The sequence below is a fragment of the Scyliorhinus torazame genome, chromosome 4 (genome assembly GCF_047496885.1).
Source record: "Scyliorhinus torazame isolate Kashiwa2021f chromosome 4, sScyTor2.1, whole genome shotgun sequence".
Taxonomy (NCBI): Eukaryota; Metazoa; Chordata; class Chondrichthyes; order Carcharhiniformes; family Scyliorhinidae; genus Scyliorhinus; species Scyliorhinus torazame.
This window is the reverse complement of record NC_092710.1, coordinates 289,762,736-289,777,500: the sequence shown is the minus strand read 5'-3', so window position 1 is coordinate 289,777,500 and position 14,765 is coordinate 289,762,736. Positions and strand designations below refer to the sequence as shown.

Below are 14,765 nucleotides of genomic sequence, written 5' to 3'. Positions count from 1 at the left end.
TTAAGCTCAGAGAGAGACAATGTGGTGGATTTTGCTTCATTATCCAAACTGATCTCAATTGGATTATATTGGCTAGAATTTTATGGTACACTATAGGTGGGTTTACAGGTTGTGGGTGGTGGAGGTGCATAAAATTCTGTGAGTGGCTTTCCCACCACCTAACCCCAACCTAGCCGCAATTTAACCGATCAGATTGATCAGCATGAGTCAGAAGCTGGACTCCTTCCTAGATGGAGTTGGGGACCCACCTCAAGCCAATGAACACTCCTCCTGTATGGGGGAGATGAATTTTACAGTGACATTTTCAGTGGCAAGACAGGAAAGACTGCCATCCATAAATCCATTAAATGTTGCCTATTACCATCATAATACAGAAATTATAAAATCCCGACAGTGGAGAAGGAGGCCATTTGGCCCATATCGAGTCTGCACCGTCCCTCAGAAAGAACACCCTACCTACTTAAGCCCACTCGGGCCTGGTGGTGCAGTGGTTAGCACTGCTGCCTCATGGCGCTCAGGACCCGGGTTACTGTCCGTGTGGAGTTTACACATCCTCCCCGTGTTTGCGTGGGTTTCACCCCACAACCCAAAGATGTGCAGGGTAGGTGGATTGGCCACGTTAATTGCCCCTTAATTGGAAAAAAAAAGAATTTGGGTACTTTAAATTTAAAAAAATGCTACTCCCCCGCTCTATTCCAGTAACTCCATATCCTGCACATCTTGGAGACTAAGGGATAATTTAGCATGGAAAATTTACCAAGCTTTCATATCTTTGAACTGTGCAACTGGAACAACCAGAGGAAAGCCACACAGACATGGGCAGAACATGCAAACTCCACAAGTCACCCAAGGCCGGAATCCAACCGGGGTCCCTGGTGCTGTGAGGAAGCTGTGCTAATCACTGTGTCACCATGCCGCCCTGTTCCCATGCAAAGTGCTCCAAATTCCTCCCACATGTCCCGAAAGACGTGCTTTTTAGGTGAATTGGATATTCTGAATTCTCCCTCAGTGCACACGAACAGGCGCCGGAGTGTGGCAACTAGGGGATTTTCACAGTAACTTCATTGCAGTGTTAATGTAAGTCTACTTGTGACACTAATAAAGCTTGTTATTAAGTCAAACACAAAAACCATCACTCAGTACAGCGAACTCCCAATGCCTAACCCCAGCATCGCTAAACAGCTGACCATTCCACCTTGTTTCTGTACCTTGCACAAAGTCTTGCTGTGCATTTTCAACTTTGAAAATAATGCAAGGTAAATGTGAAATACTGAAGAAAAGGAATGTATAAACTAGCCACACCTAGAGGTGTATAAGATTATAACAGGCTTAGATACTTAGATAAGGTAGACAAAGAAAATCTGTTTCCATTAGTTGATGGGACAGGGACTCAGGGACACACATTTAAGGTTTTGAGTTAGGGATGCTGGAGGGATTTGAGGAAGATGTGTTAATGACCTGCAACTCGCTGCCCATGAGGCTGGTCGAAGCAGGGATGATCAATGTTATCAAAAGGAAACTGGATAGGCACTGGAGGGAAACAAACTTGGGTATGGAGTTAAAGTGTGGGAATGGGACTGACAGCTAAACATCACACGCCTTATCACCTCTGAGTTCGAATGGAATTCCTGCAAATATTCAATTTTCAAAACTGCTTAAAAATATCAGCTTTGACTTTGGGGCTAAACTACTCTTCTCCCTTCAGCAACTCCTGAAGCCCAAGTCGATCCAAGATTGAAATGCTACCCCTATATCTGGGCATAATCTGTCAAGAGAAGTCACAGTAGGATGATCATTTCTGAAGGAGTTTTCTCCATTTTGTCTTTGGGGCTTTTACATTTTATTATTTTTAAACATATTTTTACCTTTCAATAGACTGAATAAAATTCATGCTTTATTCATCATCCATTGTTTCAAGTAATACAATACATCATTAATATTTGACCTTAAAATGTAACAAGACCATAAAATTAGAAAGCAGAAAATGTATGTTTAGAGTATGCTTGAAACATTGTGCCTAACTGATGCTTCTTGCTACAGGGTTGCCTTGCATTAGACTAATTTGGCCATGTAAGTGCAACTGAAAGCAGGTATAAAACATATCTAATGGATCTCACTTCAATAAAGACCACTTATTGAGCCAGAGTGCATACTTAATAAATCACAATTAACTTGGGAATTCTGTGCAAATTGAATGAACTCTACTTTGTCCCCATAGCATTCACCATTACAAGAAAGCTAACAGGGAGTACTGAACATGCTGGAAATCTGAAATGCTTACTCCATGTTCTCTCATCACAGATACTGCAAAAACCTGTTGAGTGTTTCCAGTATTATCTATTTTTATTTTATAATAAGAATTAAAATGTGACAGGGTTAATATTTTGTTGAAAAGCAAATTACAGCGGATGCTGGAATCTGAAACCAAAGACAAAATGCTGGAAAATCTCAGCACGTCTGGCAGCATCAGTAGGGAGAGAAAAGAGCGGATGTTTCGAGTCCAGATGACCCTTTGTCAACGTTTTGTCAAAGATGAGCTTTGACAAAGGGTCATCTGGACTCGAAACGTTAGCTCTTTCTCTCCCTACTGATGCTGCCAGACCTGCTGAGATTTTCCAGCACTTTCTCTTTGGTTTAATATTTTGTTTACTCTTACTAAAATCACACACTTTGTTCAAGTGCTAGCAATGACGTGAGTGTTCACTGAATTTAAATGAACTTGTTTTATCAGCATTTTAACAATGGATTGTGATTTAATCCGAGTAATTGCTAAAAACTGTGGAATAAGTTATAATAAATACTGGAAGGTTGTGCCTAAACTCAATCACAATTGTATCTTCGTCGATCACCAGGTCCTGTTTATTTGTGAAGCCCTTGGTGCCAGGGGAAAAGATGTTTGTCCGAAGCAGGCAGGTTTTTTTCGCTCAAGGCAACCCAAGCCAGATTGCAATAAATGTTGCCTAATGTCCTGGTGTTGAAATGAAAGCCACGTCTGTGCATACTTGATGTCGGGAGATACCTAATCTCGTACAAACAAAGTTATCCTGCTGGGATATCCGTTCCTGTTGTATATCAGTCTGGTTATTGTAAATCTGATTTATCTTGTAATTTCTGCAGGGCAACACACACACATTCCTGTGAAGATTTTCCGCCAGTGTTCCGCGGTAAAGTGGAGATGTGGCAAACCTCTCCCCTTATCCAAAGCTTTGCTGTATTATTATTATGATTGTTGCTAACATTTACATAATAAAATCAGAAAATGCAGGATGAACAGGTCTGGCAGCATCAGGGGCGGGGGGGTGAGAGGAAGGGTTGATATTTTGACTCCCTAAGACCCTTGTTAAAATTAAATATTTGAGTTAATATTTATGTTTGCTTAACACTAAATAAGAAACAATAAGGAGACCACCGTGACCGAAAATTGAAGCTGTCAAGCGCGTGGCTGTATTTTTAAAAAATGATTTACACATGAACATGACTAAACTCCACCACCTACCGCGGTCTCTCTGTGAATAGAAAATCTACAGGCGCTAATTAAAGTGTTTTTTTTTATTTCTGGTGTTTAAAAATGGTGAATCAATTTGTTATGGAAAACACAAAACTTATAATTTTGATGCGAAGAAGAATTAATTGTTGGAAATTGGTCTTGGATAATCTTATTGAGGCAGGAACAGAAGAAAGTATCCCTTTGAGTGGGACTCCCTCTGCCCGGTCCGTCTGCGGGACCGCGCCTGTGTGATGCGTGCGCGCCCGCGGGGACCGCGAACTCCGCGCATGAGCAATGTGTGCGAGACTGCGCCTGTGCACCGTGAGCTCCGCGGTCGCGACCGCGCGTTTGCACTGTGAGCTCGCGCCCGTCAGCGCTCGCGCGCGCGTGTGAGCGCGGCCCCGGGCGCTGCCTCCGCTGTTCTGCTCATGTCCATTTTAGTCAATGCTCAGCGTCGCTCTCTGAAGCATTTTGTTTTTTTGTCAAGCCTCTTTGCCGTCTCCTCTCGCACTGCGGCCTCTCTCTCCTTTCGCGGGCACATTTTTATTCCCCCAGAAGTGAAGACCTTTCAAAGTGGCTGGAAGCTGACAGGCTGCGGAAAGGTAAACTTATTCAGTGTTTTAATAAGTGAACTTTGGAGCCGCCCCCTTCCCCCTCACTCAGCCACTTCGTGAATTCCCAGCACGGACCCGATGGATAAATTTAGAAGGAAAGTTGTGAAGGTGTTTGCTATGTTTGCTTTGGGAGATGTGTAGCCTGCACATGGAGTGGATTACAGGACACAGTGAGGGAGAATCTGCTAACAGATTCTGCAGACCCCGGAGCCAGAGCCCTTCCAGCGCCGGCTGCAGGAATACATCCAGTTGTGGCTTCTACACATACAGGGGAAGAATATATTTATACATTTATATATATATATATATATATCAGTAATTATACCTCAATTTCCAAGCACAGGATGGCCCATTCATTTCAGACACTAAATCCCCCCCCCCCCCCCCCCCCCGATCTCCCTGTCTGCCCCCAATCTTCCTGTCTGCCCCCTCCCCTGGAATCTCCCTGCTGCCCCCCATCTCCCCGTCAGCCCTCCCCTCCCAACCCTCCTCCCTTCCCGCTGCCAGTTCTCCCCATCTGCCTCTGTCCTCTTGCCCCCCCCCCCCTTTCTGCCTCCCCCTTTCTCCCCACCTCCTCCGGCTCCCCCTGTATGGTCCCCGGGAAGTGAGCTCTCGGGCATGCCCCTTCCCCATGTTAACATACCATGATGTTGATGTATTTCCGTTTAGTGTTTTTTAGGTTTTGCACAATGAATGTTACACCAGACAGTCGCTGGGTATTCAGCTTCCTTTTGGAGAATGCCACCTCTGCTCCTTCGGATTATGCCTTCAGCACTAGGATGGCTCCGATTTCCAATCAGACCGAAAGCTGTGACAACTGGAAAGAAATCCACCATTTAGTCTTTCATGTCGCCAACTTCTGCTTCGCCATCGGGCTGCTTATTCCTACTACCGTTAAGATCCACATGATACTTCTCCGCGCTATGATGAGCATAGGTAAGTAGCGAGTTGGAGAAAATGGGAGAGAGGGAGACGTTCTGTGAGTCTGGGTCAACCCCTACTCGTGAGATTGGTAGGCATAATATAACTACTAAGATTTGTTGGTAGGAACAATGGGTGGCACAGTGGTTAGTACTGCTGCCTCATAGTGCCAGTGATCCGGGTTCAATTCTGGCCTTGGGTCACTGTTTTGTGTGGAGTTTGCACTTTCTCCCCGTATCTGCGTTTCCTTCCACAGCCCAAAGATGTGCAGGTTAGGTGGATTGGCCATGATAAAACAAAATTGCCCCTTTGTGTCCAAAGATCTGCAGGTTAGGTGGGGTTAGAGTATTATGGGGATGTGGGCCTGTGTGGGGTGCTCTTTCACAGGGTCAGTGCAGACTTGATTGGCCGAATGGCCTCCTTTTGCACTGTATGAATTCTAGGGTTTTATTCTAATGTGCTTTTAATCCAATGGGGTTGTGCTGACCCTGTAAATTATTTTTTTGATTTTTTTTTTGTATAAATTTAGCGTACCCAATTTATTTTTCCAATTAAGGGGCAATTTAGCATGGCCAATCCACCTACTCTGCACATCTTTGGGTTGTGGGGGTGAAACCCACGCAAACACAGGGAGAATGTGCGAATTCCACACTGACAGTGACCCAGAGCCGGGATCGAACCTGGGACCTCGGCGCCGTGAGGCAGGAGTGCTAACTATTGCGCAACCCTGCTGCCCCCGACCCTGTAATAATGGGTAATATATACTTAAGACACAGTGAGACACGGACATGACATGCACTTAAGGCATAGTGAGTCATAGGCACAGCCAGTCATCAGTTCTGCAAATCGACAACTTTGGCTGGGGAAAATAAGTTTTGCTTAAGTTTGGCTTAATCAGTTCCATGTAATAACTGTGGCTATCCCACAGCATTGTGTACAGTGTGGCAGTATCTGCAATGTAGAATGGCAAAGTTAATATTTCAAGTATTGGCATGCTTAAAATTTTTAGATTACACTAAGGGTGTATCTAAGAGATTAGAAGAATATGTGAGGAATTAAGTCAACGGGAAAAAGAAGGGAAGCCAGATCGCATAAGAATGCAAACTGAAGAAAGCCAGACATACGGGATAGGGAAAATGACATTGGGGAATTAGACAATGTTTATGGCTGCAGGAAGTTGAAATATCATGAACTTAAAAGAAACTATAAAACATTAGATGGATTGGCCATGCTAAATTGCTCCTTAGTGTCCAAATGGTTAGGTGGGGTTACTGAGTTATGGGGATAGTGTGGGGGAGTGGGCTTAGGCAGGGATTTTTTCAGAGGGTCAGTGCAGTCTTGATGGGCCGAATGGCCTCCCCAGCACTGTAGTGATTCTATGACTGAACTGCAGAACAGCACAGGGGGAGGCCATTTGGCCCGTCATGTCTGTGCCGCCTTTCCAAATGAGCAATGCACCTAGTGCCCTACCGACACTGTTTCCCTGTAACTCTGCACATTCTTCCATTTTAGATATGATTCCAATTCCTTGTTGAATGCCCCACTGAACCTGGCCTCCTGCACGTTATCAGGCATTCCAGATCGTAAGCACTGGCTGCAAGAAAATGTTTCTCCTCCTGTCTCATAGAATCCCTACAATGCAGAAGAAGGCCATTCGGCCCATTGAGTCTGCAACGACCCTTGCTCCGATAGAGCACCCTATCTAGGTCCACTCCCCGCCGTATTCGTGCAACCCTGTAGCCCCACCTAACCTTTTGGACACCAAGGGGTAATTTGCATGGCCAATTCACCTAACCTGCACATCTTTGGACTGTGGGAGGAAACTGGAGTCCCCGGAGGAAACCCACGCAGACACAGGGAGAAAGTGCAAACTCCGCACAGTGACCTGAGGTCAGAATCAAACCCGGGTCCCTGGTGCTGTGAGGCAGCAGTGCTAACCACTGTGCCACCATTGCTTTTGCCAATAACCTTAGATTCATACCCCCTCATTCTTGATCCTTCCACCAATGGGAACAATTGTTCATGCTCTAGCCAGGTCTCTTATGATTTTGCATACCTCAATCAAATCACTTCTGCCTTCTCCAATGAAGACAGTCCCATCTTCTCCAGTCTATCTATGAACTGTAGTTCCTTACTTTCTGCACCCGCTCCTATGACTTCGCATCTTTCCAGAACTGGCCAGAATACTCCAGTTAAGGCTGAACATAACCTCCTTGCTGTTGTATTCTATGCCCCTTTTAATAAAGCCAAGGTTACTGTAAACTTTATTAACTGCTCTCTCGACCTGACCTGCCACCTTCTATTATTTATACATCCAGGAACATGTACACCCGGGTCCCTCTGCTACTGCACCCCCTTTAGAATTCTACCCGTTAGTTTATACTGTCTCTCCTCCTCCTTTGTACCAATTCTTTTTCTTTCATGAAATATGGACATTGCTATCAAGGCTAGCATTTGTTGCCTATCCTAACAGCTCTTGAACTGAGTGGTTTGCTAAACCATTTCAGTGGACTCTTTTTAGTGACATTTCAGAGCCAACCATATTGCTGTGGATCTGGAGTCACATGTAGGCCAGACCAGGTAAGGATTTCCTTCTCTAAGGGACATTAGTGAACCTGGTTTTGTTCGCCATTACTGAGACTAATTTTCCATTCCAGATTTTGTTACCATGGTGAGATTTAAACCCATAGAACATTAGCCTGGATCTCTGGGTTACTAATCCACTGTCTCCACTTGGAGATGAATCACTTCAAACTTTGCATTGAATTTCATCTACCACTTGTCCATTGTGAGAAAATTGGGAATGTCACTGAGCTAGTAGTCCAGGGGCCAAGACCAATGCATTGGGAACACTGCTGTTGGTGGAATTTAACTTCAGTTGAATCTGTAATTAAAACTGTTTGTCTAATGTTGGGCATGAAACCATTGTCAACTGTCATAAAAACCCACCTGGTTCATTAATGCCCAGAGGTTTCCTTGGAAAAGGATGTCTGCCGTCCTCACATAGTCTGGCCTCCATCTGACTCCAGTCCCACAGCAATGTGGTTGACTCTTAAAACACCCTCTGAAATAGCCTACCTAGGCACTCGGGTGTACCAAACCACTACAAAAACCTTAAAAAAGGAATGAAACCAGACAGACCACCTGACATTGACCTAGGGCCACCATCAGACCACGGGAAGCAACAAACAACAGCAAAGCAAGCCCTGTCGACACTAACTCTCACCTTCTCAGTAACATCTAGTGGCTTGTGCCAAAATTGGGAGAGGTATCCCCCAGACTCATCAAGTGACATAGTCATACTGCTGAATCATTCTTTATGGACAATGTCCCAGGGATCACTGTCACTGGGTTTGGCCTGTCTCACTGGGTTTGGCCTGTCGCACTGGCAGAACAGACGCCCAGCACAGTAGCAGCAGTGTGTACCATCTACAAGATGCACTGCAGCAACTCACCAAGGCTCCATCCGCAAGACATTTTGCATGATAGAGCTATGTCTTTAAGTCTGAAGTTATTGGTAAACTAATGTTGGCAGATCAAATATGTGCCTTTATTGTAACATTTAAAATAAAACATTGCCTAACTTTAAAAAAAAAACCTCACCAAGGCTCCTTTGGCAGCAGCTTCCATACCGACAACCTTTACCACATAGAAGGACAAGAGTAGCAGATACCTGGGAACACCACCACCTGCAAGTTTCCCTCCAAATCTCACACCATCCTGACTTGGAACTGTATGGCCTTTCCTCCACTGTCACTGGGTCAAAATCCTGGAACTCCTTTCCTTACAGCCTGACACCTCACAGAATGCAGTGTTTCATGAAGACAGCTCAGCAGCTTCTTGAGGGCAACAAGGGGATGGGCAATAAATGCTGGCCCAAATTAAGCACATCTAGTTCTTAATTACCTCTTTCACCAAAACCTAGGTAGCATCTTCTTCCTTGCTGATGACATATGGGAAATATTCATTTAATGTCTTGCCATTTAATACCTACCTCTATGTATTAATTACATTTTAAATCCCTAATTGGCCCCATTTCTTCTTTTACCATTTGTATCCCTTCAGGAGACTGAGATTCCCTTTTATGTTAGCTGCTGTCTATTTTCACACTCCCTCTTTGCTTGTCTTATTTCCTGTTTAACTTGCCTCTGAACCTTCTGTATTCAGCCTGGTTCTCCACTTGTTCAGTTCTATTTTGGATCGAGGCCAAATAAAGAGGAATCATTCTTTCATATCATAGATTATCATAGAATTTACAGTGCAGAAGGAGGCCATTCGGCCCATCGAGTCTGCACCGGCTCTTGGAAAGAGCACCCTACCCAAGGTCAACACCTCCACCCTATCCCCATAACCCAGTAACCCCACCCAACACTAAGGGCCCCATTCTTCCCCCATTGAAGTTGGCTTTTTCCCAATTAAGAGTTCTTTCTCTGGATTGTTCTTTGTCTTTTTACATATGAAACCTAAGCATCATGATACAAAGATTGCCGTCCACTAAATGTTCTCCTATTGACATTTGATCCACTTGGCCCGCCTCATTCCCAAGAACCAGATCTAGCAGTGCCTCGTATCTCATTGGAATGGAAATATACCACTGTCGAAAACTTTCTTAACCCCATTCTAGGCTCTTTTGCCTCTCTCTATACCACTACTAGTCCAGTCTATTTTCAAATAGCTAAAGCCTCCCATTGTAACTACCATATAATTCTTGCACCTCTCTGTAAATTTCTTTGCAAATTTGTTCCTCTACATTTTTCCCACAAGGTTGTGTGAACGCGTTTCCTTCCTTCATCGCTGCTGCCGGATTTTAATATTGGTGCACTAAACCTTTGACCCGCACAACCCTAGTGATGCATGACCTACCTCTGGTGATTTCTTTTTAGTATTTCTATGGCTGAAAATTATGTACGCTGCAAACGTATAGTAATACGTTTAAGGTGGTAATTAAAATCCTTGAGCTATGATAAATAGAAAGTCTACCCTTCATTTTTTATAAATAAATTTAGAGCACCCAATTATTTTTTTTTCCAATTAAGGGGTAATTTAACGTGGCCACTCCACCTAACCTGCACATTTTGGGTTGTGGGGGTGAAACCCAGGCAGAGGTGGGGAGAATTTGCAAACTCCACACGAACAGTGATCCAGAGCCAGGTTTCAAACCTGGGTCCTCAGCGCCACAGCCCCAGTGCTATCCACTGTGTCACATGCCGCCCTAATGTTTATCCTTCATGGTTTATGATGTAGCAATGTGGTTGACTCTTAAATGTCCTCTGAAATGGCCTAGCAAGCCACTCCGTTGTAGAGCAGTTAGAGTTGGGCAATAAATGCTGGCCCATCCAGTGACATCTACATCCCATAAACAATTTAAAAAAAAAAGAGACCTGCTCAATTGAGCAGTGCCAGCTATTTAGTATTCAATTCAGCCTGGAAATGACTGCAGGCAAGTTCATCATTTATTTTAAATGGGTTATGTTTTAAAATAGTAGACAGATTGACTGCCTTAGTTTGTATAATTGTCATTTATAGCTATGTATCTTTGTATGTTCTTTTCCCTTTAGGCCATCTTCCCCCTGTACTTGGCACCTGCATAAGACTTTTTGTAGCTTCACTGGATTTGATTTTTCCGTTCACAGGTTGTGCGCTCTTCATTGTGTGGGCAGCGCTTTATCGATGCGCTTTAGACATACTGATCTGGAACTCTCTCTTTCTTATTCTCAACATGTTACATTTGGTCTATCTGTTGTACAAAAAGAGGCCGGTAAGTATAATCCACTATTTCCGAGGGTTATTTACCTTTGATAGCTTCTATTCATGCATTCTGATGTCTGCTGAAGTCCTGTTGTCTGCTATTTAGGATACGAACACATTAACAACCATATTAAAAGAGTGCATAAGTGTGGGTGGCATGTGGCGCAGTGATTGGCATTGCTGTCCACGGCGCTGAGGACCCGGGTTTGAATCCCGGTCCTGGGTCATTGTCCGTGTGGAGTTTGCACATTCTCCCCGTGTCTGAACATAGAACATTACAGCGCAGTATAGGCCCTTCGGCCCTCGATGTTGCGCCGACCTGTGAAACCACTCTAAAGCCCATCTACACTATTCCCTTATCATCCATATGTCTATCCAATGACCATTTGAATGCCCTTACTGGTGGCGAGTTCACTACTGTTGCAGGCAGGGCATTCCACTCCCTTACTACTCTCTGAGTAAAGAACCTACCTCTGACATTTGTCCTACATCTATCTCTCCTCAATTTAAAGCTATGTCCCCTCATGCTAGACATCACCATTTCATTCATTCATTCATTTCATTCATTCATTCATTCACTATCCGAGGAAAAAGGCTCTCACTGTCCACCCTATCCAATCCTCTGATCATCTTGTATGCCTCAATTAAGTCACCTCTTAACCTTCTCTCAAACGAAAACAGCCTCAAGTCCCTCAGCCTTTCCTCATAAGATCTTCCCTCCATACCAGGCAACATTCTGGTAAATCTCCTCTGCACCCTTTCCAATGCTTCCACATCCTTCATATAATGCAGCGACCAGAATTGCACGCAATACTCCAAATGCGGCTGCAACATGACCTCATGGCTCCGAAACTCAATCCCTCTACCAATTAAAGCGAACCCTTCTTAACGTGTCTGGGTGGGTTTCACCCCCACAACACAATTATGTGCAGGTTAGGTGGATTGGCTACGCTAAATTGCCCCTTAATTAGAAAAAAAAATAATTGGGTACTCTTTAAAACAAAAAGAGTGCATAAGTGTTTTGACAGTGAAAATTACACTCGATGGCTGTTTGCTTTCAATCTTTTAAGTGTGAAGTCTTTGCCCAGTACTAAAATTTTGAAATTGCCGCTGAATGCTGGATGGAAGCAGCATCCAGAGTAAGTACCCTTTGATAAACGAGGCGCACATCAGAGGACAACTCTTTGTTGGCATGGGAAATATGTCATGTTGTTATTGCTGCCTCATTGGTGCGGATGTTTGGATTATTCCCCAACGGGTCAAAAAATTTAAGCAAAATCTTTTAAAACTCCATTTATGGAGAAATTGTTTCACTTAAGTACAAATAGTTTTGATTAATCTTCCTCTCTTTAAAAAAAATGGCAAAATTCTGTCTTGGAAAGCTACTCTGACTTGGAGCACAAAATACAACTATGTGAATTGGAAGAATTTTCAGTCAATAAATCTTGTCCCGGATTTTGCTATGACAATGATGGCATCAGCACTCGCTGTGATTACTCCACTGAAACTGTCAACATCGGGAGTCCCGACGTGCACAGGACAATACAGAGATTCAGAAGTTTCTGTAATTGAATCGTGCACCTCCGTAGAAAGGTTCACACTAACTACAGTCTCCGTTTCAATCATGATTTGACAAAAATTTACAGCAAAACTAACCGTGTAGAAACGTACAAACCCTTGAAAAAGTTGTACCTTGTGAATGAGGTGTAATTGAGTTTTCAATGGCATATTAACTTCATACCCTTACTGGCCCTGAAAAGCTCATTTTATATTTGTGGAAAGTCAAATTCCTCGCCGGTGATTGATGTTTTAAAAACATACATTTATTTTAGCTTATATCTTAATACAATCAAATCATTTGGTTTGCTGCCTAACATTTTAATTTAAAAGAGAAAGATTTTAAGTGGTTTTAACATGCTAGTTTATCTGGTTGGTTGCTCCTGCTTGCTGACATCACTGCTGCTGCAAGATAAAACATCCTATGACTTGGTGACAGATATAAACTACCATTGGAAAAGGAAATTTCCATCAAAAGAGGTCACTAGATCATTGTAGGTAGCTTTCTGAGGTCTTGCTTCTCCATTGGCTGCAAAATCTGGGCTGTTGAATTTATGATACTTTGGCAGCAGCTCCGTCAATGCCCAAGGCTCTTAATAATATGTTTCCTCGAAGTAGAATCATCGAATGAAAATAGAGCAGGGTGAAGCTTCAATACTCATAAAATATGGAATGAAAAGATCTAAGCTTGGTTCTCCAGGTATTGATGTTTTGCTCTCGTAGGATTTCTCGGAACAAGAATTTACCAGTTAGCCCCTTGAGTCTGTTCCAGCATTCAATTAGATCATCACTGATCTGCGACCAAGTCCACATACCTGTCTTTGTGTTTGTCATTTTGACCATGTTGAATGGCCAGATGCTGTCCTTCAGAGGAGGACGGCCACTTTTCATTGGAGGCTAAGGAGGAGATTCGTTGTTGCCCCTTCTTGGGTGTGGATGAAAAGAAAGCGTGATATGTTTTATTATTTTTCTATATTTGGAGTACCCAATCATGTTTTTTCCAATTAAGGGGCCAATCCACCTACCCTGCACATCTTTGGGTTGTCGGGGTGAGACCCACACAGACACTGAGAGAATGTGCAAACTCCACATGGACAGTGACCTGGTGTCGGGATCGAACCAGGGACCTCGGCGGCGTGAGGCAGCAGTGCTAACTACTGCAGAACCATGCTGCCCTGTGTGATATGTTTTTTAAAAAAGCAGTTCACTGCAATTTATAAAATAATGTTTACTACTTAGCAGCATCTGTGGCAGTCCCCCAAATATCCCTTCAATTCGCATGGGAGCTTTTCTATTTCTGCATCCTGATTCATACCCATTCTGCTGACTCTGAAAGAAAATCTGCCTCTTGCAACTTTCTCTTGATCAATCTGACACATCTCAAGCTGGCTTTATCTTTGCTTGTAGTTTCTGTAGATCCACTGTTGGAGTTGCTAATTGTATTTTTATTAAAAGGAAGATCTTAAAAGGATGGGCTGGTTTTACTCAGTGGAGAGACAGCTGGTTTGTGATGCAGAACAAGGCCAGCATCGTGGGTTCAATTCCCGTACCAGCTGAGAATTCTGAATTCCCCCTCTGGGTACCCGAGCAGGCGCCAGAATGTGGCGACTAGGGGCTTTTCACAATAACTTCATTGCAGTGTTAATGTAAGCCTACTTGTGACAATAAAAAGATTATTATTATCTTGTTTACTTTTACCCAATGAAAAAAGGGTTATCCCTCTTGGCTTTCTAAATATACCTCTGTTGCTTTACAGCAGTATTTGCTAAACTGTTGAAAGCTGCTGTTACTGTCAAATTATCCATTACTTTGAATGTTCTGGCAGAATCATTCCACTGGCCATCGTGATGTTTATGTAATGCATATCTGCAACTCTATTCTTGTATAGTTAAACAAATCATCTGTCATTGCCTTAGATATCATTAAAGTCTTAATTGGAGCCTGGCATCATCCACTTTTTAAGCTCATTGATATAAAGATGCACATCTCAGTGGGATTATGGCTGATCCATGACCTAACTCCACGTGTAACCTTTGCCCTATTAGTTTCTGTTGATCAAAATATTCCCAACATAAATCTATCAAACCCAGATTTAAAATTAACGAGTTGCCGAGCACCAACTGCCATTTGCAAAACTTTTACCACTTTTTGTGTGTTGAAATGTTTCCTGATATCACTCCTGAAAGGGTTGTGTCTAGGAAAGGGACTAGACTCTCCAAACAGTGGAAACGCAGTAGCACAGTGGATAGCATTGTTTCACAGCTCCAGGGTCCCAGGTTCAATTCCCGGCTTGGGTCAGTTTCTGTGCAGAGTCAGTACGGTCTCCCTGTGTCTGCGTGGGTTTCCTCCGGGTGCTCTGGTTTCCTCCCACAAGTCCCGAAAGATGTGCTGTTAGGTAATTTGGACATTCTGAATTCTCTTTCTTTTGTATCCAAACA

The 14,765-nt window shown here is 43.5% G+C and overlaps 1 protein-coding gene across 6 annotated transcripts in view; it reads left to right on the top strand.

Moving 5' to 3' along the window:
• Positions 1-14,765, top strand: part of popdc1 (popeye domain cAMP effector 1) — a 69,636-nt gene that overhangs the window by 29,841 nt on the left and 25,030 nt on the right. For 5 of the 6 annotated variants that reach the window (XM_072499873.1, XM_072499875.1, XM_072499876.1 and 2 more), the window contains exons 1-3: positions 3,888-4,089; positions 4,771-5,037; positions 10,656-10,780. In XM_072499873.1, coding sequence (XP_072355974.1) covers positions 4,791-5,037; positions 10,656-10,780 — 372 coding nt within the window. In that variant the 5' untranslated portion in view covers positions 3,888-4,089; positions 4,771-4,790. Of the gene's footprint in view, positions 1-442; positions 491-1,296; positions 1,309-3,887; positions 4,090-4,770; positions 5,038-10,655; positions 10,781-14,765 lie in introns of those variants that run through there. The other variant, XM_072499877.1, reaches the window with a different exon arrangement.